This window comes from Cyprinodon variegatus, unplaced genomic scaffold (genome assembly GCF_000732505.1).
Source record: "Cyprinodon variegatus isolate N-32 unplaced genomic scaffold, C_variegatus-1.0 Scaffold163, whole genome shotgun sequence".
Lineage (NCBI taxonomy): Eukaryota > Metazoa > Chordata > Actinopteri > Cyprinodontiformes > Cyprinodontidae > Cyprinodon > Cyprinodon variegatus.
In genome coordinates this window covers 1,025,227-1,052,508 of record NW_015150616.1, presented here as the reverse complement: position 1 = coordinate 1,052,508, position 27,282 = coordinate 1,025,227, and the positions used below count along the sequence as shown (strand labels likewise).

Genomic DNA, 27,282 nt, shown 5'->3' with positions numbered 1-27,282 from the left:
GTCTGCACAGACCCACCCAGGACTTTGCGCTGATGATATATTATTGTGTTTCCAGGTGTGTCTCAGAGTTTGGCATCGCTGGTCCGTGCCAGAGAGGGTGGCTCTGCAGAGCTAGACTGCAGCCTGACTCCATCATTCAAGGAAGCCACCACCCCAAACCTTTTCCCTTTACATGTTGTGGAGTGGGTCCGCCTTGGCTACAACGTCCCTGTCCTCATTAAGTTCGGAGTGTACGCTCCGCGTGTTCATCCTAACTATAAAGGTAAGAAAAGCAGCTCCTTTGAGAGAGTAACACATAAAAACAAACCCTTTTTTCTTATCTTGCAAGAACAAAGGAAGCCAAAAGAAGGTTACACTGCTATTAATAAAGACTTAGGGAGGAGAAGTTGGGTTGAAACCCTACCCCGAATAGATAATCTTCCCACTGTCCCTGTAATTACAGGTGTTGCTCTAGTCTGTGTTTTCAGTATGCACTTTTACAGCAGCTTATAGGGGAAGGGTGAGAATGAGCGACAGTTTAAGAGGGGGTGGGTTGTAATGAGAAAGCAGGAAGGGGGATACCAGGAACGCTGCTCATAGGGGGATTAGAAGTGTAGGTGGGGGCTTGCTTTTAAGCTGACAGAGTTATATGAGTATGCTGAAGGGTGACCCAGTAAGAAGAGCTTGTTGTGTTGGAAGGAGGATGGATGAAGCATTTGGAATAATGGGAGTTTTCCTTGCTGGAGCCCTATAATCCCATCATTGTCTGCCAGAGCCCAAAAGACAAAAGAGGGGTATCGCAGCCTCCCGTCGCGTTTCCAAAGCCGACAAGACGACTGGGGCACCCCAAATCCTGGACTGTCCCAACTGGGTCACTAAAAAGTAGCAAGTGTCCCCTTTGAAAAGCCCAATTCATTTGCTGCATAGGTGTGAAATGGACAAAAAAGCATGAGAATAATTAGAGATAACTGAGGAACCTCACTGACTCCAGAGACAGGGGGCTCAACTGCATTCATTTAACCGTCTTTCATACTGCTGTATATATATTTCTGTTATAGTCATTATCTCAGACATGTGCACCTAAATTAAAGTCGGTAACAGCATAGGTGAATGAAAACATAATAGGGTGTCTCCTTGTTTTGTTGTTTTCATCCTTTGTGTGTTTTTGTCTGGTGTGGGTTTTGCCTCTGTCTGCCTCGGATCCTCATATTTCCCCTCCCACTGGGGGCAGATGGCAGCATGTGAGGCGTGTCAGTGATGTTGGTCTAATATATTCTGCCCTGAAATTAAAATTGTTTTGGGATTTAAGATTTGACCCTGAGACTTGTCGTGTCGGCAAGCATTTCCCAGACAGAAAAGAAAGAGGAAGAAGCATGTAGCTAAAGATCAGGATCAACTCTTGACTGCAGCAGAAATGCAGCTATCAGTGGAAATAAATGCAGTACAATTCATACCATGTTTACATTTCATGTTAAAACTACAGACTTGAATGTATTTATGGGTATTTTATGTGTTCGACCAACACATAGTAGTTCGGGGTGCATCTGCTATTGCACATTTCTGGCAGAAAGCAGAACATGCCAATTCCAGTTTTGAACAATACAGATTTTTCTTTTTAAACGGACAGTGATACAGGACCATGAGACAACTTCAATATTTTAATCTCACCTTACTGAAAAACACTGAATCCTCCCCGTTTAAGAATAAAAACGTAATTAACTGCCCAACAGATAGTAGTGATCCTTCCATCCATCCATTTTCTGTCATGCATCATCCCAGTTGGGGCCGTGAGGGTTGCTGGTGTCTATGGGCAAGAGGCGAGGTACATCCTGGACAGATCATCTGTCCATCATAGGGAAACACAGAGAAAAACAGGACAAAAAGCCATTCACACACGTATTTACACCTAAGGAGATTTTTTTAGAGAAGCAAATTAAGCTAACAGTCATGCTTTTGAACTGTGGGAGGAAGCCAGAGTACCCGGAGAGAACCCACGCATGCTCAGGGAGAACATGCAAACTCCATGCAGAAAGTCCCTGGGCTGAGAACCGAACCCAGGACGTTCTTGCTGTAATACTATCCACTGCTCTACTGATCAGCCTGATAGGTATTGATCTCTAGTATAAATAAATAAATACAAAGTTTAGTACTTTCAGACTTTTTGCAGAAAAACTAAATATTAGGGATGCACGATATTGGGATTTTGGCCGATATACGCTAGGCCGATATTTTAAAACTCATGTAGCCGATAACCGATATCGATACCGATGTTAAAGCTGGACAAAAATAAGTAGTCATTGAAAATAGCAGTTTTGTTATCCATTTCTGACACTTTGAAAAATAATATACTCAAATATATTTTCATATGCTGATATCAAATTTATTTTTAAAAACGCGGTATTGATCAATTTTACTTTTAAAATCTCGTTAAATTTCATCGTTCTGTTACAAACTCTCGTGATATTTTGCAAATTCTTGTGAGATTTTGTTAGTAAAATAGATCGATACCGCGTCAATATATCAACATATAAAAATATGGCAAAATTTTGTGAATTTTCGGGGGATTTCGTAGCATAACGATGACATATAGCAATATTTCATTAGTAAAAGAGATTGATATGGTGTTTTTAAATGGCAATATATCAGCTTATGAAGATATTGTGATATTTTAATGTATCAATATTTTTTCCCCTCGTCTTTAGAAGTTTTTAAGTCTGTAAAAAAGAAGTTTTTGAGGAAGAAGAAGAAGTATTTTTTTTTTTTTTTTTTAGACTTTAGAAACTCAGAAGCTGATCAAATATCGGGTTAAATATCAGTGGGGTGGCCGTTGTCCGATATTCAGTTTTAAGGCCGATACAGGCCGATACCGATAGGGGGCCGATTATATCGTGCATCCCTACTAAATATCGCCGAATAACCAATAGGAGTGAGTATTGGCATAGGTGTCTCGATACGATACATGTCACAATACTTGGGTAACAATACGATATTATCACGATATTACAATATCACTATATATGTTGCGATTTTGTTTTCAGCTATCAAAATAAAATGTATAGATAAAGCAGCTCGTCTATACGTACATTAGAAGTTATTGATTATTTAGCTAGGTTAGCAGAGGTTGCCCATTTCTCCTCATGGTTTTACAGTAGTTAAAAAATATATATATTTTTTTCAAATCAATACTAAGAATGGAAAGATCAATATTATATCGTCAAACATCTCACCAAATTGATTTTTTCCCACATCCCTAATAACCGATTTTCCAAAATGAAGGAAGTCGATGCCAGTCAATAGGTACGCCCCTGATAGTAGTGCATCGTTTTGACATGAAAGGTTAGATAATATAATGATTGTCAAAATGTACTATAAATGAAAAACTAAAGAGTGTTACGTTCATTTGTATTCACCTCCACCGAGTCACCTTTTGCTGTGGTTGCAGGGTATCTCACTATAAGCTTTGCCTATCTGAAGGTTTTCATTTTATCACCTTCTTTACCAAATAGTACAACATCTGACTCTCAGTGAATAGTGCCAGACTCGCTGCAGGTTATCTATTGGATTTTGGTGTGGAATTACAGCCATTCTAACTCTTGAATGTGTTTTGATCTAAACCATTTGCCTCTTCTTGTACGTTTAGGTTCGTTGTCCTGCTGGTAGATAAACCTCAGATCTGGTCTAAGGTCCTTAACTACCTCACACCATGATGCTACCACCAACATGTTTCATGGGGGAGGTGGTTCCTTTAGGGTGACATGGACAGTAGTTTGTTGATTAGTATGCCATCTTCCACGTTTTTTTTTTTCTCCCTACATGGCCTGTGGTTAACTGTTTCTAGCTGCTTCTGACGGTTACTGCTCTTAGCTGGCCTGGATTTTAGTTGATTTTATTTGCATTTTTTTTTGGTTTGTTCTCTTTGCATCTCTATATGGGTTGAGCTGCTTCAGAAAGCTTGCTTAAATATAAACCAATACAGCTTTAATGTCTCCCCGGCTTTATATCTGACATGTCTGCTGTTACCCATTGCTGTTTATTTTGCTCTATTTTCATTAATGTTCTCTAACAAACCTGCACAGAAAAGTAAGGTTCAAAATCAGTAAAAAAGAAAAACGGATTAAATACAAATAACCAGTATGATTTTTAGGTTTTTATTTGTTGAAAATATAGAAATATATGTATCGTTTATCTTTTATTTCACTGTTCCAAACCGTTAATGTAAAAGAAAAACTTTTCCGGCTTTTGTGAAAAATTGAAGGGATAATAATACTTTTGCAAAGCCCTGTAAGGGAGGAGACAGGGATGTTAAAAAAAGATTTTTTTTAAGAATGCTCCTAGTTCCCCTGTACCTGCAGTACTCATTGCATTGCAAATAATGCCATATGCCGAGTGTCCTCTGCTGTAGCGTCGTCCCAAGGTCGTCAGAGCCATTCAAATTTTTATCAGCAGAGATGAAAAGGATCACAGTGAGTGGCATCCACGCAGCTTCTTTCCATCCATTAAAGCAGCTGTTTTTGATATAATATCAGGTGCGCTTGAGATTGTAGTGTGGTCTGGAGGAGCCCCCCCCCCCAACACTTCAACTATAGAAACCATTACACACAAGCCCTTCTATGTGTCAGAGACTGCTTCATGTTTCATCAGCGGTTTGGACACTTCGTTTGCCAGTTTCACTCTCCGCTTGCCCTGCAGGGCTAAACATTAGTCAGCTCACACCTAAGAGGAAACAGCCAGACAAAACTGTGACTGACGCTCTTTTCCAGCAGGCTTTAGTTGTATCTGTCCAGACAATGTGTTTGAGCCTGACAGTGTCAGAATGGTTTACTGTTGCAGCGCGAGATCAAATGTCTCCGGTGTTGTGAGGAGAATCGGCAGAGACTGCGAGCGGGGGACTCTGACCTGAGGTTACAACGACAATGGGCAATCCCCCAGATCTCAGGAGGCCGCCCTCACACTCTCTGTGTGACCTGTGAACGCCGTGAAAGTCAGAGCCGGTGTTTTTTTCACACACATGCAGCACTCAGTGACACATTTGTAGTCTTGGAATCACACAAATGCCGAATTTTTAACACCTACCTTCTAGTGAAGCTCAGTGGAATTTATCATCAAACAGCCAGTCCTATGTAAATATGGGTGTGTTTTATCCTCAGAAGCATGGGGAAAAAAATAGCCCAGTTGAAACATACACCTGAATATCATTTTTTTTTTTTTGCCTGGACCAGAGTGATTGTGCAGTGAACAATGACCCTGAAAGGCATAGATGCCTGAAACCTAAGTTCTTTATTTCTGTTTTCTTGGAACAGCAGGTGGATGCAGGGACACAAGTGCCCGATAGCTTTTAGGGTTCATAAAAAGTCTACAAAACATTGGAATTTGATTTTTTTTAAAGGTCAAGTTTGACAGAATAATAATTCTGTCTCTAAAGTTGCATCCATTTGTGTGTCCATTTATCAGCCTGTTCATCCATCCATGCATCCATCAATCCATCCTTCCATCCATCCATCCATCTGCACATCCATCCGCCCATCCATTCATGCATCCGTCCATGCGTTTATCAGTACATCTTCCATCCATCCATCCATCTGCCCATCCATCCATGCATCCATCCATCCATCTGCCCATCCATGCATGCATCCATCCATCCATCCATCCATCCATCCATCCATCCATCTATCATGCATCCATCTATCAATGCATCCATCCATGCATCCATCCATCCATGCATCCATCCATCCATGCATCCATCCATCCATCCATCCATCCATCCATCCATCCATCCATCCATCCATCTATCATGCATCCATCTATCAATGCATCCATCCATACATCCATTCATGCATCCGTCCATGCATTCATCAGTACATCTTCCAACCATCCATGGATCCAACCATCTGTCTATTCATCCGACCCTCCATGCATCCATCCATCATGCATCCATGCATGTGGCCATCCATGCATCCATCCATCCATGCATCCATCCATCCATCCATCCATCCATCCATTAAATTAGCACAAACCACTAAAAAGTCTGGAACTTCATCTAGAATTGAAAATAACTTTGCATTTTCTCAATAGGAATACGTTTTTTTTTTTTATATATCATTTCTTCGACTGAACAACTCAAATAATGACCACCCTGCTGGAAATTATTAACATAAGGTTATCTCTCCCGGATGCTCAACAAACTTCACTTTCCTCTCTATAAAGAAGGTTCAATAACTGTTCCAATGTGCTGAACAATGGAGTTCTTTTTTATAGGTTTGAAATTTACAGAGAATACTTTGTGGTCATGCCTAAACCACTTATGTCCATATTAAGTTCAGTTAGCGCAGTAAACTTCAGTGCATGAGATTTATAAAGCCACGTCCAGCTCTGTCAACCTGCCGCCCTAACCACGCTGGACCTAGCGAGAGGGGCAGAGTTAACTGTAATCTATCCCATGACAAAGAGCTATTCATAAGAGGGTTAAACTGATTAGTGGGACAGGAGGATTGAGAAGAGAAATTTGGGGGAATGGGTGGGGGGGGAGCTGTCAGAGGCAGGGGCCAGTCCCAGACTTATGATTGTATTCAAATCAAAACACATCCCATAATGCAACACTCCCTCACTCACATGTGGATGAACAAAGAAAAGCAAAGCTGATGCTCTCCAAACAGAAAAAAAAAGCTTTCTTCCTCTGAAGGTTACCCTGTCAGCATGTTGTAAAAGGTTTTATATATACGCATTTGGAACAAGAAACCTTTTGCACTAAAGCTGCAGCTACTATTAAACTGATCAAATACAGTTTATATTGATGGATAGATGATGGGTTTATAAAGGATTAAAACTTTTATTAGGAAGTATCTAAAATTGTGGGGGTTTCACCTCCACATCCTTTGATATAAATTAGAAATGGAGCAGATAACATCAGGTAGACCAGCCAGCGGCGGTGCTCTGAAAGCGGCATGACTGCCAGCCCACCACCCACTGGGTGAGAACCCAACTCACTAATATGAAGAGGCTGCGCCAAGTTCAAACAGCACTGGTGGGATTAGCCTTTCCATTTTCTACCCTTGGCTGAACTGCTGCTCAAACCTGTTGGAAACAAGAACTCATTTTTAAAATCGAGCTGATCTGTCTTGTGATTGCGAATGGGAGTAATAAAAAAAGAGAAAAAAATCCTAGAGGAGGAGGGGGAAGGAGGTAGACACGATATGGAGCAGCAGTTATTGTTTCTTTTCTCCGTAGAGCTTAATGGCGTTTGACTCCCAAGGTGGACTCGTGGACTTTGTGTTAGTGTAGGACTGGATGGGGGGGGGTGATGAATGCGTCTGCTGGAGCTCAGAGGTCAAGAAGGTCAACCTCTCATTGGTTTCAGTGGATTATCGATGCACATAATTTGAGTAACCTCTCCATAACCTCTTGTTCAGTTCTTCTCTGATTCAAACACATGAAGGGCTGTTTGTTTCCCATCGGTTTCCCATTTTTTTCACACTTGCGTTCACTTGTTGAGGCATATTTGTTTTCTATGCATTAAAGGGAAGAGCAGCCGTATATATATATATATATATTTTTTTTTTTTTTTTTTTTTTTTTCGGGCTCTAACAGAATAGAGCACCTGCAGAGTGCCATCTGAGGTTTAAATTCTAGCAAGCATCCTTCAGATTTGGATAAAGCACCATTTGTCACACAGCCTGGTCGTCTGGTCTGCCCGCAGGGTGAAAGGAAAAGTCCTCTTTCTTTGCAGTCATTATTCCTCTTGCTCTTTCCCCCTCTGTCTCTTGGGGTCCGGATTTTATAATCTAAGCGAATGTTTTTCACCGCTTGTAATTTTTCAAATCTTTGACAGTAGAAACCGAGCCCCCACCCACCCCCTACATGATCAACCCCGCCTCCACCCATATTTGGCCACGTCGTGTTTCTACAGCAACTGAATTTTAAATCTGAACCTACAGCCCGGGCTTTTCTCGGTCCCATCACTATGGTAACCCAAGAGCCCAAGGAATGACGGGGTGAGGGGCTGGGGAGGGGCATTTCTTTGTAGTGACAGACAAGGGGGGAGGATACAGGAAAGGGTTAAGACAGGGTTTGACAGTGAAACCAGAACTCCCTTGTGAGGGCTCAGGGGGGCAGGGCTCACTCTGGTTTTTGAAAATCAACATGTATTTACACACCCACGTGCTTCTGGGCCCTGTGGCATCGTCAGGATTTCCACAGGCTGCATTTTAGGGTGCAATTAGCCACAAATATCCCACAATGTGCAGCTCCACTCTTGCACAGAGGGCAATAAATTCCACATCTGATGAGAAACGCGCTCAGAGGAAATGTGCAGCCGTGGGAGGATCCCTCATGGAACGATTAGAGGAAAATATCTAAAGTTATCCCCATACCTGTTATCATTTCCCTCCACATTTCTCCGCCTCATCTTCCAACCCTTCCCAGCTGTTTGAAAGATGATGACCTGAAACCAAACCCTTTCATTTTATGGATCCTCTAAAGTGAGCACCGCCCATCAAATGCTTCTCTGTCTTTAGGGAGGTCAGTCAATCATTAAACCTAACTAGTAAGCACAGCAACTAGACCGACAGGAATGCAGGGTTAATTGTTACCTATTGTTGTTTGTCCTCTCTCTTTCTGATTTTCAACGCGTTTTAAAGGCCGTACGCATAGTTAAACAAATTTTAAAGCTTTTAGGCTTTAATCGAGGGCCTCACTTTCTCAGAGGAAAACCTTGTTAAGTAGGGAGATTTTAAAGAGCACTAATGTTGCTTCAAGGTTGGAGGATATAGAAGAATTTTCTTATGTTGTATCGTATCAAAAACATCTGTGCTATATGACCTGTGCTCCCCTTAAGGGTTCAATTCAACCTGGAGAGGCAGACAATCAGAAAACATTCAATTTATTTATACAGGTTACACATTCATATTCTTCTAAATATTTCCTCCAGCTGTTTGCGAGGACTCGTTGACTTTCTGCAATCCATCGCACTGAGCATGCATGTAGCGACAGTGGAGGGGAAAACTTCCTTTTAACAGGAAGAAACCTCCAGCAGAACCAGGCACAATGCGAGCGGCCATCTGCAGAGGCCGACTGAGGTTCAAGAAGACAGAAGCAGATGAAGACCTAAACAAAATAAGTTCTTTGGCACTCGGGCCCCAGCAGAAGACTTCCACACTGTGAATCAACATACGTTTTGAAAGGATTAGAGTAGTCTTCTCCCGTGGCCCGGACACTAGCGGTGGAATAAGCCAGAGAATGAATGGGGCTGAGAATGAGGGAGGAGATGGGGTGGGTGAAAGTTCACTTGCGTGCGGGAGAGAGAAGCAAGGACAGGAGCTAAATGAATCGGCTTCGGAGAAGCTGCGGCTCCCGAGTTGATTGGCTGGAGCTGAACGAGGGACAACGCAGATGTTTGATGTGAAGCTGATAAGAGTCATCCAGATTGAATGTACGCTTGAGCTTCAATAAAGGAAACTAATTTTAGGTACAACACTGCAAAAGTATTCATACCTCCTTAACATTTTTTGTATTTCCACATTGGAGTATTTATCTCAGGTCATTTCTTTGTTATCTATCTACAAATCATTACATAATTGTCACAAATAATTCAAGATTACATTTGTACTCAGGCCTTTTTACTCCTAATAGTTTAACGCAACCAGATGCCTTCTGAAGTCAGCAATAACTGAGAAGCTCTTCGGTAGAAGGACAATGAGGATACAACTGCCAGGCAGGAGACCTAGAGGAAGAGACTTCTGGGTGGAATTAGAGAGGACATGCAGTGTGATGGAAAAAGAGGCTAGATGGAGGCAGGTGAGCAGATAGAGGAAGAAGAGGACTTGAAAAACTCCTCAAAACACATTTGAAAGCAGGTAAAAAAATATCTTTTAAAGGTGGCAGAAGACTAAATCTTGAAAAGTGTTATTTACACATGATCTCCAGCAAACACCAAGTTTGTTGAGACAAGAATCCCTGAGACATGGCATGGATTCTACAAAGTATTGTCTCAAAGATCCTTGAAAAGAAACTGACACCCACTTTTTTCAAATCCAAGAAAAACTTGAAAGCTGTGTGACATTTTCCTTCTACTTCTCAAATAAATTCAGGTTCTTTTTGGTCTGTCTCACTAAATCCCCAATAAACATATTTTTAAGTAACTTTGCAAACACCCTGCATGTAGATATTTTTGCTTGAGTGTCATTTTTAAGCTCTTGGCAAAGTTTTATTAATGCACATTCGAGCTAACCTGCAGACTGCAAGGAGAAGAAACGGATGATGGGAACTCCTTCACATTTCTGTTTACTTTCAAACTGCCCTGGCAGGGTCTGGTATGAGCATCGTGTGTGTTTTCCCCCCCACCCGCATCCTCCAGTCATTTAAAGCCCTCAGATTGAAGGGAAGGGGGGGTAAAAAAAAGGGTTCATTGAGAGACAGAATAAAAGGAGGGGGAGTACCCTGAAAGCCAGGCTGCAGTCACCAGGCAACTAGCATATCAAGTTTCAAAGCTTGACAAGGAGTTGTAAGAAGTACAGAGGGCAGCGGAGGAAGCGGGGTATTGGATGTGTGTGGTAGAAACGTGCGCGCTTGTGCACGGGATCCATCTGTGTGCGAACGTGCTCTCACACAAGTGCACAGTGTGCATCTGCCATGCTTCTTCTTGTTTACTTCTGTTCTTTGCCCCCAAAGGAGAAAACAAGTGACTCATTTCTCCCATGCATTGTCTTAGATTTACATTTTCATCCGAGCATCGAAAATAAAAATGACTCATATATATATTTTTTACATTGAAGTTTTTTAATGATACCATGTTCAAGAATTTCTGGCTTGCTAACTCTAGCTTTCTGCTAATCCGCCCAAACCCTAAATGACAGGACACCGTCTTCATCTGTCATCTTATATATCATCCTAACCATCACTGTAGTGATTCATGTATTTGCTCTCCACCTCGGGGCCACTGAATTCTCAGCATCTGAGTTGGAATCAGATGAAAAACCCAGCGTATTAAAGCTCAACAGTTTTCACTACAATAAATTTGAGCTCTGCGAAGAAAAGCACTTGGATTTATTTAAAATCAAAAGAAGTCAGGGTTGCAGAAAGGCATAAGACATAGTAAGAAATACATCTAGTTTCATTTTGATTTAATTGTTTTTTAGTGTTGTTTTGTTTAATGAAGAGGTTGGCGCAACCCTGTGCAAAATTGTTCTGAAGTTCCTTTTGGAGATTGATTGTTTGCATTTTCACAAGACCAGCCTACCTTGTCTTTTTGGGATGAAGCCAGGGAATGAGGGAGTGAAGAGTGGCTTATTGTTAAAAGTTTCTGGATAAAATGTTGGATTCCACCCTTTCAGAAAAATGACCCACACCTTTAGTAATGTTTTAACCACAAGCTTCAAAGTATTTTCTTTTTATTCTATATATTAGAACACTAATCAACTTTATTTTCACAAACAATGATACGTAAGGGCTGAATACATTTGCATTCACTGCTTTTCTCTCTAAACTCCCTATTAATCTAGAAGATTGTCAAAAAAAAAAAGCCTTTGGATGAAAGGATGCCATATTTGGTCCTGTTAATACTCTAACAATCTAAACCCTGTGCTCATAGTGAAACTGGATGTAGCAGCATCATACTGAGGGAATATTTTTAAGGCAAAGACAGAATAGCTAGTCAGTGTAAATGGGATAATATACAGGTAAATACAAGTCTTGAGACTTGAGACTAAGATAGAAGTTCACCTACTAACAGAGCAACAACCTCCAACAGGCAGGAATTTTGTAGATTGGTTTACATTAATTCAATAAATGGGTTTGAATGGTCCATATGCTACCCATTGAGTCTGATTATGCAAGATTATCTGAATAAATAGGAAAAATGTCAGTCTAGGTACTTGAAGCTGGTAACAATAGGGCTAAAGGACTTGCAGCTTTTTGCAGTGCAAAGTGCTTCCATGAAAAATACACACTGGGATGCAAATGCACTCCATACTTTTCAGATTTTCTCTTATTAAAAACATTTATAAAGAATTTCCTTTGATTTTACAATCAAACATAACTTTTTGTTGGTCTGTTATATAATATCCGAATAAAATGTATAGAAGTGGGTGGTTTTAACCTGACTAAACAGAAAGAATTAAGGTGGTGTGAATATTTTTGTGTAGTGCTGTATTATGATGTTGTTATTTTTTCTTTTCTGACCCACGCTGCCACTTTTGATACCTTTCATGAACAGGAAATTGTTTATATACCTCTCTCTGTAAAAAAAAATAATAAAACAAGCAAGTAAAACTACAGTTGCAACTGTGGAGCATCAAATCAAATGTGAGATTAAATTCAGATTAAAATTGATTCAATGCATATGGTTTCATTACTTCTGCTGCTTTTATAGGTCTTCAACTACTCTAAGCAAAACAAAAGAAAACATCCTCTTTCCACTCAGTGTGGATCTGTCTGCTTGCAGGAAGTCGATGACTTTGACACTGGCCTTTGTGACAATGGATGGCTGTGTCCTTTGCATGAAAAGCCCTCTTCCAGCATATGCTGACGTTGCCTGTCTGCCTTTGTTTGCTTGTTAATCTTTTTTTTCCCTCTTTGCTTTTCAACCCTCACCCTTTCTCCCACAGGGCGTGTGTCTCTGACCCGGGGCGCCTCTCTGCTGGTGGAACGACTGACCCTGGAGGATGAGGGCTGGTTCGAGTGTCGCATCCTTCTCCTGGACAGCAAGACAGACAACTTTCAAAATGGCACATGGACCTTCCTCTCCATCACAGGTGCAGCTCTGCAGGGTGTTGGGGACACGGGAGCCATTTCCTTCGTTGCTGGTTTAGGCTTTATTTAGAACATCCCAGCTTGGGGTCTGGCTATACTCTGAAGGCCCTGGCAAAGGGAACATCATTGCTGCGCATTAAAGATATTGCTTGTTACACACTGGATGAGAGGGGATCACAACTTGTTTTTATCTGTGATGGGGAACTGACCAGTGCATGTGAGGTTTGCCATTAAAGATTAAGGTTAAAGGCCCAAAGCCTTTGACTCACATGCCTCTTAGCTCTAAGTCTCACTCATACATGCACCTGCTGCCTAAGCTGAGGTGGAGTTATGTCACTCAGAGTGTGAAGTAGAGGTTTGATAAAATAATAGTACAGTCAAGGAAAGCTGTCTCTTTGTTGCACCATGTTACAGATGACCCTTTGTTGTTCATTGCACTATTTCTATATTTGGGAATATTGTATTACATCAGTTCCTGGAAATGTAGTAATCCTAAATCCAATTTTGACATAAAAAGTGTTATATCCAATGTTTTGTTTGCTACAATTCATGTAGATGGTCACTCAAAGGAGTCCAGAAGATTTTGTTCTACATGTGAACTTCTATGTGTTGCAGGAAAGGGGCTGTGCATCCTCTTTAGCTCTTCATTCTTACTGGTAAACATGTTAGAATAGGTTTCCTAAACGAGGTGGTTAGATTTTCATAGAGAAATGGGTGGAGCCAATTGCAGCGCAACCCTGGGGACTTTTAGCAGGACAGTGACCCTGAGCATACAGCCAGAGCTACAACATAATGATAGATCAAATATGCTCATCCTATAGAATGGCCCAGTCAAAGTCCGGGCCTAATTTAAATTTCATTCCAGGGCTTCAAAATGAATTACAGATGCTCATTCATTCTGACTCAGTTTGAGCTATTTTGCAAAGGAAAATAAAAGTTTATACATTTGTTAAGAAATGCCCTAAAATACTTGCAGGAATAATATTTTGTAAGCTGTATTTAATTTCCTTTGTGTTGGATTGTGATACTAAATTCCAACAAATGACATTAAAGTAAATGGTTGTGATATGAAAAAATATAAATAGTACTTTCACAAAGCATTGAGGTTCACTTATCCCTAATTTTATCATGTAGAGAAAAGTAACCAGTGATTTTACAAATTTTTTATTTTGCTCTAGCTCCACCTGTGTTCATTAAGACGCCGCCGACTTTTGTGGAGGTTCTGCTCGGAGACTCGTTGACTCTAAGCTGCGGTGCCCACGGCAACCCTCGACCAACGGTTGTCTGGCATAAAGATGAGAGTCCAATTGAGAAACATGAGAAAATAAAAGTGAGTCACATCAACAGATTGCGGCTTGTTTCAGTCATTAAAGCAGTTTTTTTTTTCCTATCCAAATGTATTTTGTGTTTAACTACTGTATTATGCTCTCCAACGCTGCCTTAGGTGCTCAACGGTACCCTCTCTCTGGCCACTGTCACAAGAAACGTTTCAGGAGTGTATAAATGTCATGTGTCTAACACAGAGGGGAACCTAACCCACTATACACAGCTGCAGGTTCAAGGTAACTGTTGAATGAGCCGTCATCAAACACAGACTCTCTGCACATATGAAGGAAGCGCAGTTTTAGTTTCTTATCAATTTATAGCCTTGAAAACAAAACTTGGCAAAAGTGTAGGACACATCGTCTTTGTTTTGCTGCCACCTACAGTTCATTCGGTGCTTTGCAGCAACTTAAAACTGATGAGCAGTCTTCACTGATGTGTGTTACTCCTTGAAGGTCCACCAATCATCATCATCTCCCCTGAGGACACGACTCTCAATATGTCTCAAGATGCTGTTCTCCAGTGTCAGGCAGATGCTTACCCTTCAAACCTCACCTACGAGTGGCTGAAACAAGGACAGAACGTTTACCACATTGAGTGAGTCCAGATCTATGAAAAACTAGCAAGCATAGTTGGAAACATCACACTTGTTCTTAGTTACTGTAAATATTAGAAAAACATCATTCAGGTGTTTCCCCTAAGTACGCTGCTAATACGATAAGTTTTAATTGGATTATTCATTAGACAATTCTATCATGTGATCATGAACAAGCTGAGACAAAGAAGATTGTAGCTTAGATTAACCTACTATCTTCTTAAGCTTTTCTGCCCATCCTTTTAAATATAAATACTTTTTGCATTTCAGGGTACTTCTTAACTAGGCAGTTTAATCATGAACTGCATCAAAATTTTCAATGTTTCTGGTTTTAGGTCCCTTAAGTCCAGAGTAAAGATTTTGGTGGATGGGACTCTTCTGATCCCTAATCTTATTCCAGAAGATGCTGGCAACTACACCTGCATTCCAACTAATGGAATACTGACACCACCCTCGGCTTCTGCCCATCTGAAAGTGAAACGTTAGTGTTTTACCTTCTTGTTCTGTGCTGTGCTGCTCACTAGAGCTGCAGGGAGTGTATTATCCTATGAATCTGTGATTTTAGATCCTGCCCGTGTTGGAAGAATGCTGCGTGAAACCTATTTGCCAGCAGGGATGGAGGGGGTCATTTACTGCCCCGTTCAGGCCGACCCGCCTGTCCTGTACGTAAACTGGACCAAAGACGGGAATGAGCTGAACCTGGACAATGTAAATGTTAACACCTTTTTATGACGTGCGTTATCTGGTTCTTAAAGTCGCCTTAGGGCTAATATTGTTGTTTTGTTACCTGTTTAGTTTCCAGGTTGGATGGTGAATTCAGAAGGTTCCGTGTTTATAGCGACAGCCAATGACAATGCTGTAGGCATGTACACCTGCACTCCTTATAACAGCTATGGCACAATGGGTCAATCTGAGCCCACCAAAGTCATTTTACAGGTGAGGTTCCTGTTTTCAGGCTTATTTCAATTTCAAGTAAAAGTAACACAAAGCTGTGCAGAAATGTGAAGTGAAATTAAACCTTTACATACTGTATTTTATGTTTATTACCCTGAGGTAATACTTCCTATAATCACTTTTTAATTAAAAAATAGCTATGAGTCTTTTGTCCCCACCAGCCTTTTTGGTCTGTTTTCTTCACAAATGAGCTCTCGCTGAGTTAGATTCTGTTTAGAGCATCACAGAACAGACACAGAGACCTAGACAGCAATCATACCTTGACAGGGAAAATCTGCAAGCTGTTTGCAAATTCCCCTCAAGCTTTATTAATCTGGGTACAAAGTCAGAGTTCTCACCTCAGAAGTTAAATGAGCAAAACCTCATTTTGTCTCTTAAAAGGGTCAGATTCAAAACTCATAGTGCTTTAACTTCTCCCCTCCCTGGTTAGCTAAAAATGTTACATTAGTTCAAACCATAGTTAGACCACTAGAAGAAGTCAGGGTAACACCAGCAGTATGTGTACCACAATAAGAATCAGGGATTTAAACCATTTCCTCGAAGCACTGGCTATGTGTTTGGGGTCTTTTGATGGGTAGACCTTCTGCACCAATCTGAACTTTATGGGTTTTTTACAGATTCTTCTGTAATAACCTTTAATTATCTTCAATTAGCTTACCTATCTCTGCTAAGATCAATCTTCCCCGCAGCATGATGCTGCCACTCTCCTCATGTAATGTTTCTTTGTGGGTAAAATAATTTCATTTTGCCATCATCTAACAAGAAAACCTTCCAAAAAAATTGTTTCCACTTCCCATCATGCTTTATCCCTGCTGGGGTTGCAAGGAGTGCTGGTGCCTATCTCCAGCTTCTACGGGGGAGAGGAAAGGTACACTCTGTACAGATCACCAGTCCATTGGAGGGCAACTGAAAGACAAACAACCATTCACACTCACACCTAAGGAGAATTTAGAGAAGCCAACTAACCTAACAGTCAGGTTTTTGGGCTGTGGAGGGAGCAGAGTACCTGGAGAGAACCCACACATGCAAAGGGAGAACAGGCAAACTCCTTGCAGAAAGACCCCGGGCTGGGAATCAAACCTGAAACCTTCTTGTTGCAAAGCAGCTGTGCTAAACAGTGCTCCACTGAGCCAATTAAAAAAATTAAAAATGCAGCGTTGTTATTTCTGGGCATCAGAGTCAACGGGGTTTAATCCGAATTAACTTTTAAATTTCACACTTTTCAGATTTTTTTAATTGTGTGAAAAAGTGAACCAGTTTACATTTCCTTCAATGTCACAATTATGTTTACTTTATGTTGGTCTATCATAAAGATTCAATACATTTGTGTAAAATTGTGGTTGTAACATAAAAACTGTGAAAAGGTAATAGGGTTATTATTAGGGAATTATTTGCCTATATATAGAGGAGCTGAATTAGGAAATAGTGCCTTTTTTTTCCAGGACCCACCATCATTTCGAGTCCCCCCTCTGCCGGAGTATCTCCAGGAGGTTGGCCGGGAGTTGATCATCCCATGTGAAGCCAGCGGAGATCCTACTCCAAACATAACTTGGAGCAAGGTGTGGGGAAAATCTGCTTTTCTACAGACTCAGCTGTATCTGATGGATCCCTAACATGAACTTGTTCTTGGCAGATTGGCCCGAGTCCTCGCTCCCCGTACGTTGTGTTGTCCAACGGTTCCCTCTTGCTGCAGCCACTGAGCAAAGACCACCATGGAGGCTGGGAGTGTTTGGCCACCAACCGCGTGGCAACTGTAAGCGCAGGCACTGTGGTCTTTGCACTTGGTGGGTGTATTAACATTATCTGTCATAATATTTATCACATCACTTTGAAAGTTTGTTGTTAGCAGGTTATATGTGTAACAGTGTTTGTTTCTTTCTCAGGCACCAGTCCTCATGCCGTGTCCTCAGTGACCGTTACCACAGAGATGAATCAGGCCAATGTGTCCTGGGTCCCAGGGTTTGATGGTGGATTTACGCAGAAGTTTACTGTGTGGTCAGTAGCATTAAATGTACCCAGTTTAAAACACTTCCTGCCAGGAACAGTTCAAACAATTTAAACGCTTTGATTTTATTTTCTAAAGGGTCAAGCAGGCATCCAGGGGGAAACACGAATGGGCATCTTTGCCCGTACCTACCTCTAAAGACTACCTGCTTGTGACTGGGTTACTCGCAGGCACCGGCTATCAGTTCAGCGTCTTACCTCAGAATAAACTCGGCTCAGGACCTTTCAGTGAAATCGTAACCGTACGGACAAAAGGTTTGTTCTGTTTGCTCTCCTCCAGGCATCCTTGTCCTGTTCTGCTTTCGCTAAAGCTCACCTATACACGCCTATTATCCTTTTAGCTGTGCCAACAGAGCTACCTAAAGCAGACTCAGGTCTACCGGAGCTGGAACCCCCCAGCATGCTGTCAGCTAACCAGACCAGTCGAGGTGTTCTTCTGCAGTGGCAGCCTCCTGAGGCTCCCGTCTCTCCACTGACAGGTTTTGTCCTGCAGGCCCGCAGAGATCAGGGCCAGTGGGTCATCATTGGAAGCAACATTCACCCCAATCAGAGCGAAGTACTTGTGCAAGGACTGCTACGGGTGATTGTTTACTACTAGCACTGAAAGAAACTGTTAACATGAATGTTTCCCATATAGTCAAAGACACAACCTGTTTTTTGCAGGACTCTGTGTACGACTTAAGGCTCATGTCACGCAGCAACAAAGTGCTCAGTGAGCCGAGTGAGTCTGTGAGCGTTTCCACAAAAGGTAGGTGTTTTTGTTTATTATTATTATTTGTACACATCACACATTATTATTATTAGACAAATAATTTTGTTTCTTACGCACAAAACTGTAAATAATTGACTCCGGTTTGATTACAGGAATGGAGATCTACCCCCTCCCTCCCAGTTTCTTAGAAGTCATCCCCAAACCGCTGATGGCTGGTATGATTGGGGGAGGTTGCTTTCTGTTCCTCGCAATTATCCTTTCGGTGGTGACGGCATGCTACATGAGCAACAGGAGAAAGCGGAGACACAGAAAGAGAAGACAAGGTTAGAAGACAAAACTTCCACTAATATTCGGTTAGATGGAGGTTTGTGCTCAGGTTCCATCGTTTTTTAGCCGTTTGCTCTTTAACTTCAGCTCTAGAGGTGGGTGATATAGGCTTTACATTTTATCTTGATCATCTGAATCAGTTACTTTAAAAGCTAAAAATAGTGTTTAGAATTACTTACAAAAGAGACCAGAGGTCAATAATTGACTCAAATTGCCTTTTAAACATGCATTATTATGTTTATAAGAAACAAACATATGAAAGAAATATTTTTCAAACAGTAAAAGCAACAATCATAACCAAACTGTTAATCCAGTTTTGACATCAAGATTATGTGATTTAAAACACCATTTTGTTCATTAAACTGTTTTTATGTAAAGGCCAGTCTTATTTACTTTAAAGTCGTAGGGAAATCATATTTAAATGTGAAATCATTCTGGCTTAAACATGTATATAAATGTACTCTTTATCAGACTATATTGCCCCAAAATTTTGAAAATTTCTATTTAAAAAAAAATCCTGTCTTAAAATCTTTTTTTTTTTCCTTATCTTATGCAGGCCAGTTAGTTATACGTCAGCCTGAACACCTAAATTTGACCAATCATATATCAACAGTCATCTTTCAATCAAATTTTTTAGGTCATTGCATCTTGATTCATATGTCGTAGCTAATATACGCAACGGTTGAAATAAGAATCATTTCCTTTACCATTGAGTTACGTCCCAGTGTTCACGGGGATGGATGTCGGTGTCTTCGGCAGGCGTAGAGTTAATAGAACTGGCAGCGTTGCGAGGCAAGTGCTCAGACATGCGCGGCTCTAAGCCTTCTACACCAAACCAAGCATCTGCCACCATGGCGTCCTCTTCCACAACATCTTCGTCCCCACTCTCCTCCTCTAAATAAAAAATGTGTGACGGAGGAGACTCATCCATGGCCTTCGACACAAAACTCTCCTTCTCTTGCATGTTTCCGCTGTCCTTGACAGTCCCGTTGCTAAGTGCTACTTGGTCCCAATGTAATTTCCCATTGGGAACCTACTAGCACTAAGTTGCTAACTGGTTAGCAAGATGCTTCCGAGAAAAAAGCCACAAGACGCGAACCTTCCACTACAACAACCCCACCCCCTTGATAATTGACCAATCACATTCACTTGTGTAAAGTCGGGCAACACTCAGGAGAATTCGGAAATACAACGGTTGGAACGGCTGCTTCCCTAAGACTTTAAGTTTTAGATACATTTAAATTTTGATGATATTAGTTTTTTTCCTCCAAAGCAGCATTAAAATAGGTCCCCAAAATATTCACTTCCTGCTACTTTTCTTTCTTTTAGACCTGCCAACTGCTTTACAGAAAAACCCTTCTGAGGAGTAAGTATCTCATTTAGTTTAATTTTCCTCAACCAACATGTCCTTATGGACTCCATCTGTAATGTTTGAACCTTTTTTTTTTTAATCTTCCCCAGAACACGATCACCTTCTCGAAGTCCAGACAGCGTCCTCAAGTTTAAGCTTTGCCCGCCTCTTCCCTTCTTCCCCAACACCACAGCTTCACAGTCTGATCGCTCCACCTTTGACAAAGGCAGCCGTGGGGAATACCATGATCAGAGGAAACAGCTTTTGTCCAACTCATCTCCTCCACCTCATTACACTCTCTTTGAGAGTCACCTGGGTTCTCAGGCACCTTCACCAACTGCTCTGGAGTCTATTTCCCGAGGTCCAGACGGACGCTTTATTGTTCAGCCGCTTCCGGAGGGTTCAAGTCCTTCCAGTAAAAACAATATAACGAGGGATGTCCTGCAATGTAACGGGAGCATAAAAGGGTCGGGGAGCAACAGGTCGTCAATCAGGGACTCTCCAAAGTCAAGCATTTTGAACTCAGAAAAGGACGAGAGGAAGGAATCTCCTCTGACGGTGGACGTTCCTGAGTTAAGCAGGCCCCCAGCGTCCCCTGGCAGAGTACGAGCCATGGCAAGAAACTTCTCGCGTCATGGCTGCTTTTACTCTGACGACGAACAAGGCTCAGAAATTCTTTTGGAAAGAGCCAGCTTTTATTCTGATAACAGCGAGAGAAAGACCAGTGATTCCTTACGGAGGTATCGCATGCCCGGCAACCATGAGGACTTGTTCTCCAGTTTGGGAAGGAGAACAAGGCTGCTGGACAGAGACAGACCTCATCATGGAGGTTACCAACCCATGGAGAGCCATCTGACTGACAACAGCACCTTAGTCTCCCAGCTGGAGGGTGAGCTGGAGAAGGACAGTGTGAACAAGTGTGCCCAGTTGGCAAAGGAGAGGGAAGAAATCGAGAGGGAGTTGAAGAACTTTGCAACCAATCAAAGACATCACAGTAGAGCGAGGGAGGATCCCTCTCCATCTAGAAAACCAGAACACCTTCAAAGGGCTGCGTCCAAATCAGTGGAAGAACCTGTGTGGAAACCTCAGGAAGTTACTATCAGACAGAAGTACAAGCCCTCTGGTATGACAAGTCGGGTTTCTGACTATAGGAGGGCCTGCTACTTTGGGAACACCAGCAGCCCGCTGGATAGGCTCCCCCCATCCCGCATACAGTGGGACATTAGCCCGGTTACGTCTGTCACCAGCCTCATTCCTGCTCAGTCTCCTTGTGAAACTATGTCCCCTGGGCCATCTGGAGACTCCACAGAGGAGACTCTCACTTTACATTCATCTAGATCACCGGTTACCCAGAACACCTCCTTGCCCATGCTCTCTCCTGACGTCACGCCAGATAGAGCTAAGTCATTGAGTCCACAGAAACAGCAACAGACAAATACCAAGTCCGGCTCCGAGCAGAACTTAGAGGAAAACAAAACAGACTTGGGTGATATTTCTAGATCAAGGAGTCCACTAGCTTCTCAGCTGCAGGGTTTAGACATCCAAGAGAGACCAGGAAGTTCTTTGTCTGTCCAGTTACATCAGATTGAGAGAACTGCAGATGGAGGCTTTACAAAAATAGATGATCCCAGTCCCTGTAGTTCTTCAATCTCAGGCAACAAAAAAGCAGGAGCCAAGTCCAAAGACAGGGAGACTCATGGTCTCAATGACCAGCGGGCTTCAGGGTTTTACTCCGAGGTGGAGAGGGAAGGCATCCGAACACGCTCCAGGAAAAGCGAGAAATGTCTCTTCCCTGACTGTCCCAGCCCGATCTCAACCTTAAGTCTGGTTGAAGAAGTGGAGAGTGACCAGTCTCAGTTTTTAGTCCCCCAAATGTCCGGCTCCTTTAAAGCCAAGCCTACAGCCCCGTCCTCCAAAATGTCCCCACACCAGACAAGTGCAATCCTTGAATACCTGAGTCTTCCAGGCTTCATTGAAATGAGTGTGGATGAACCTGTGGAAGAGGTGCAGGGGAGCAACATCAACGAACAAGCCTCAGAACAGAAGCCTGTAGAAAAACCGGTTGTGGCTAAGCCTGATGTTGTTCCTAGAAACTGGGAGGTTCATGTTCAAGAAAAAAAAGAAACTGTATCAAGTCAGAAACAGACTTATTCTCTGGATGCTGCAGATTCAAGCTTTGATGCTTCTAAAAAACAAGGGACTAGAAGATCCCCTCATGTGGAAACCAGAGTACGATTCCCTGACGACCCACGGCCCTCCTCTTCGGGCCCAGAAAAGACAAGCAGGGAGCTGTATAACGAGAAAACTCGGATACGAGCAGGGAGGCCTGAATCTAGACCTGGGACCCGATCCGTTCATACTCTGTTCAATGCAGCTAAAAGTATGGCAGATATCGTGTCAAAGCATTCTCAGAGTTGTGATGACAGACACGAGTTTTCATCAGAGCAGCCCCAAAGACAAGCTTCTCAGGGAAGCAGGACTAATAAAATAGTTTCACGAATAACTCAAGCCCCTGTGCCATTTTTGAAGAAATCCTTAAGCCTTGGTCCCTGTAGGACTCTCTCAGGCGTGGCTCAGCCTCGGCCTTACCTCAAGAAATCCATCAGCTTGGGCTCACAGCGGTGGGAGCATTTTGAGACCCCAAGAACATATATTTCTGAGAAATGTTACTGGGATGAGTTTCCAAACCCAGATGTGAGGGTCAAGTCCTACAGTTTAGGTCGCACGCCGCCTTCCCTCCCCACACCGGGCCCCTGTTGGAGAGAATATATTCCATTTCGGCGTCCCAGCATGGGAAGCTTAGAAAGGCCCCACCATACAGAAAGATCTTTAGCTAGTCCTTCCTACCTCACTGCTATGTACCCACCTAGACAAACCTCAATGTCCCCAATGCTTGAGCCCTCAGATCTACGACACCAAGCCGCCATTTTCCCAGAATCCTCTAGATGCTCCCCCTCTTATCAAGACACGCTGGGGTCTGTCCAGCACCACTATGTCCCTGTAGCTACTAATCTACCATACTACCAGCACTGGCCGGAACCCAGGAGAGAAAGCATGAGATATTTGGAGCCCAGAATTGGCCCTCCGAGATCCTACCTTCCCAGGGGCATCAGCTGGCCTTCTCCTCACTACCCCGCCTTCCCACCAAGGGAGGGAGAAAGCTACAGATATCCAGACAGGATGATGGGGAGGGGAGGGGATACTGAGTTTAGAGACGGGGGCAGGGCTAGTTATGCCAGTCAAAGCAGCGGTAGAGGCAGTGCTGGTCTCTTCAGACAGTCGCTGTCCATCACTCCCACCCTGCTCAGCTCTCCAGAGACCACAGAGGAGCATCAACGCCACAGAGCAGAGATGGAGATGGCTAAGAGGAGAGTTAAAAGGTGAAAGACCAGCACAGCATGACTGGAATGACTGACGATGCGGAGCATCCTCTTCTCAGATGGATTTATTCATGTTGCCAAAAATACTTTTATTGTGAGGCTCTTTTTTCTTGTCTCATTCCTGTCTGTTTCCTCACCACTTTCTGTATATCTCATTAGAAGGAACACTTCAGTAGATGAAAGCTATGAGTGGGACGCTGCTGATGCCTGTTTGGACTCCGAGGTCCTGGAGGCCACCAAGTTTGACCAGTCTCAAGCTGGTTTTCAGCAAAGCCGAAGGGAACTGGGATCTGATCAAACTGGCGGCCTCCGGGATCAGCAACAGAAAGGTGATCTTTTTATTCTTTCTTTTTTTTAAGTGCTGCATGTGTGATTGGTGGTGTGCTTCATGCGACAGTGCTGCATGTGTTCCACTTATGTTCCAGTGCTATGATTTTTGTTAGCTCATCCCATGACATTTCCCTCCATGCCTTTCCTGTCCCTGCTGCCCACCCAGGCCCACCTCCCCCCGTCAACCCTCCTCGCTCGCTAAGTGAGGCGCGCTTCAACGCTCTTCGCCTGGAATTGCAAGAGTACAAGCGGGCTCAGGGGTCCGCGTGTGCCCTGGAGCCCCGCTCTCATCCCGACCACGATTCCGACTCAGACTCCAGCTCAGCGCTGCTCTAGCAGCTGAACTCGGTCCGTTACTCTGCTTGAACCTCCCACCTTTTTTTTCCTCATTTTTCCTCCTGCCAATGTTTGCCTGCTTAAATCCAGCCTGCATGCCTGTATTTTTTTTAAACTCTTATCTCTGTATTTTCACATTTTGTCACGTTACAACCAGAAACCCTCAGGTATTAATGTTATAGGCGTATAAACCACATAGAATCCCAATAAAATGTATTATCTGTGATTACAATGTGACAAAGTGTAAAGATAGAGTCAATGGATGTTGATTCTTTAATTTGAGCTGCTTTTAAATATTTTAATCTTGTTTTAGGGCTTTTTTTCTCATCCTGTTCTACTCTTTTTCTTCCTCCCCTGCAGATGCGTCAAAGAACAAAAGCAAATAGCAGCTGTACTGAGCACACAACAGCACCATGGTCCTAAACACTGGAAACATTTCATTCTTGTTAAAGATTTGAATCCTCTGCTGCAGCCTTTTCAAGACGACTGAAATGTTCTCTTTGTAAGACATCCTCAGCTTTTTTGATTAGTGTTCTTCCGCTTGACTTTGTTTCAGCGTCAAACCGACAATCAGATAAATTGAAGAGATGGAGTCCTGTAAGGGCCACAATTCAGGATAAGACCTGCTTTCTGAAAGCGGCAGTCCGCTTTGCAAATTAATGTTTTCTACTCCCCTATTAGTGATGCCAAAAGGTGCTCTTCACAGTTCTGTAGGTGTACTAGATAAGGTCTCTCTGTGAGAATCGCTTTATCTGTACAGTGTCCCGTGAATGAATGGTGCTAGTTTACCTCTCCATGTCCACTTACATTTATGACGCGGTATGAACAGATAGTTAACTCCAATAACTACTTTAATCCAAAATGGCCCTGCTGTTTCACAGTACATTTATGTTTCACCTGCCTGTTTCCTGGAATCATCCCCCCTTTGTTTCCCATTAACCTTAAAGTATTTTGTTCAAAGTGTATAAATGTTCATAAGTATAGTTTATTGTGAATAAGTTATGCTTTTATGAAATCATCCTCGTTACCATTTAATATTAAATCCATGATTTTACCCGAAATAGTCTGACATTAACGGAGATGATCTTTGCCTTATTTTAGTTTATTAAAAAAACAACAGGACGGCGTTATCCGACAAGCGAAGATAAACAAAAGCGTGATCAGAAATTGAAGAGTATCAAACACATTTTTCTCCTCATTCTGCATTGTGAGTGTATTTATTGAGACGAGTAACGATATGCAAAAATGTTTACAATTCACATCCCTGATGTGATGGCAGCACTGTGAATATTTCATAGACTTATGATTCTATATTTGAATCGAAAGTCTGTCATGAATTGTGTGCCGTTAGCCTGCTGTATGTGGTGTTTTTTTTTTCTCGTTTGTATTTCATCAAACAAAAAGCAAGCTGTTTTTGTACGTAACTTGTTAAAATGATGTACAAGATGTATTTGTAGCGATACTTTGGGAAGAGAGCCTTGTTAATTCTTTTTTACTGCAGTTTTCCAGATAAAAAAAAAAAACACATGTGGAATGACCATTCATTCCTGAGGATGGCTTAGGAAGCCTTGTCAGAGAGGAACATTTTATACCCCCTCACCTGTTTTTGTCATTTTTACATGTTTGTAAATGAATAAATTCTTATATCCTGAATGTAGCTGACTGAGGTGATTTTTTTAAGCTGTTGATGAAACAAGTAATGGTCAATAGGAACCTTTTTACTAAGCTGCATGGACGTTTTTTGCCTATTTTGGGGTTGCTGAAGCAACCCAAATTTGAATCAAGGCACCCCTAAAATATGAGGATTTTTTTTAGTACTGTATGCGCTTGTTACAATAATAAAAAAAAAAAAAAAACAGAAGAAATGTGACATTGTAAAAACTATACAGTATTTGGTTACTTAACCCCTTCAATTATGTTTTGGTTCATCAGAAATAATAATAAATAAAAAAACAAGTCTGATGGAGCTCCTTAACTAAAATGTTGACCAATGCTTTGAGGAAAACACTCCATTCAGGTGTTTTTGAAATATTCAGTCATATTTCTGCACCTATTGATGGTATGTTGGTGAAATGTTCATCAGCGGGGTGCTCGAATGTTTCTGAAACTGGTTTGTTTGATTATCTTTAAAACCACAATGCGATATCAATATTTAAATTTACCGAATCATTAGTAAATCATTACAAGTTTTTTCAGTTTTTAGTTATTTGAATTTACAATCCATTTTATGATTGCCAGTCTAAAGAGGGAGAGATGTACAAAGGTCAGGAAAAAACACAGGTAAGAAAACAGAATAGCAGCAGTTGTTAAAGTGGCAAAGAAAAACTTTTTATTCAGTAGATTACTTTACATTTATTATGGAAGTAATTTTGGCAAACACAAAAAAGAAAACTCAAAAGTTTCCATTAAATTAGATTTAAAAGCTTGCTTTGCTTGTCCGGTTTCTGGCACAAGTCTAAGATACGATGCATTAGTGAATAATGGAGTCAGTTATTAGCAAAACGCACTGAACAAGTTTCAAAAAGTGTAGAAAACAGTGAAATTCATCTTGTCTGACCAGACAGCTCTCTAAACCTCTGATCCTAGAATCTGCCCTGCTAAATTATATAAAAGCCGGTGTAAACTGATGTAATTAGAATAGCTCTGAAAGAGTTTAATTGTGAGAGGATAAGAGTCCAAAGTTACACTATAATAAAGATGATACAGTAGCTGCCAATTTAACTACTCCCAGCCAGTAGGTGGCACTCTCCTGTTGTTATCAATGGGTTGCCAGGTTTGCTAATGCTAACATATATTTTTGTCTTTATTTCCTTCTTTCTATCTTTATTTTGGTAGAACTCTAATGACAACTTATTTCGAAAGAAAGACAGACAAATAGAGAGTAAGAAAGAAAGAAAATATAACTTCAACATAGCTTCTTAGCCCTTTTGAATCCTATTTGAACTGATGTAACAGGTACATTTCTCCACTTTGAGATCAGTAGCCTAAAGTCAATCAATCAATTAAGCGGCCACCATTGCTAAAAAAAACTGACTGTTATTCACTCTAGTTTTTTGGGGGCTTGAATCTGAGAAATGCAAAGTAGAGAAAAGGTATTTTTTCAGTCACATGAACTCTATCTTATGTGACACCAGGAGTAGATATTTATATATTTTGGACCTGTCAAAATGTATAAAACAGTTATTCATATACTCTTGTTTTTGCTTGTTTGTTTTTTTTTTAAATTAATAGCATACTTTTATTTTGCACC

The 27,282-nt window shown here is 41.7% G+C and overlaps 1 protein-coding gene across 2 annotated transcripts in view; it reads left to right on the top strand.

The window, feature by feature from the left end:
- Positions 1-25,540, top strand: part of LOC107086840 — a 38,523-nt gene extending 12,983 nt beyond the window's left edge. Inside the window, exons 3-22 of one of the 2 annotated variants that reach the window (XM_015378054.1) lie at positions 56-262; positions 12,576-12,722; positions 13,899-14,050; positions 14,165-14,282; positions 14,499-14,640; positions 14,974-15,119; positions 15,204-15,346; positions 15,434-15,574; positions 17,035-17,151; positions 17,226-17,376; positions 17,476-17,587; positions 17,676-17,851; positions 17,938-18,176; positions 18,260-18,344; positions 18,461-18,631; positions 19,965-20,001; positions 20,097-23,366; positions 23,526-23,695; positions 23,863-24,044; positions 24,393-25,540. In XM_015378054.1, the coding sequence (XP_015233540.1) occupies positions 56-262; positions 12,576-12,722; positions 13,899-14,050; positions 14,165-14,282; positions 14,499-14,640; positions 14,974-15,119; positions 15,204-15,346; positions 15,434-15,574; positions 17,035-17,151; positions 17,226-17,376; positions 17,476-17,587; positions 17,676-17,851; positions 17,938-18,176; positions 18,260-18,344; positions 18,461-18,631; positions 19,965-20,001; positions 20,097-23,366; positions 23,526-23,695; positions 23,863-24,032 (5,894 nt within the window). In that variant the 3' untranslated portion in view covers positions 24,033-24,044; positions 24,393-25,540. The remainder of the gene's footprint in view (positions 1-55; positions 263-12,575; positions 12,723-13,898; positions 14,051-14,164; positions 14,283-14,498; positions 14,641-14,973; positions 15,120-15,203; positions 15,347-15,433; positions 15,575-17,034; positions 17,152-17,225; positions 17,377-17,475; positions 17,588-17,675; positions 17,852-17,937; positions 18,177-18,259; positions 18,345-18,460; positions 18,632-19,964; positions 20,002-20,096; positions 23,367-23,525; positions 23,696-23,862; positions 24,045-24,392) is intronic. The other variant, XM_015378055.1, reaches the window with a different exon arrangement.
- Positions 25,541-27,282: the final 1,742 nt, after the last annotated feature.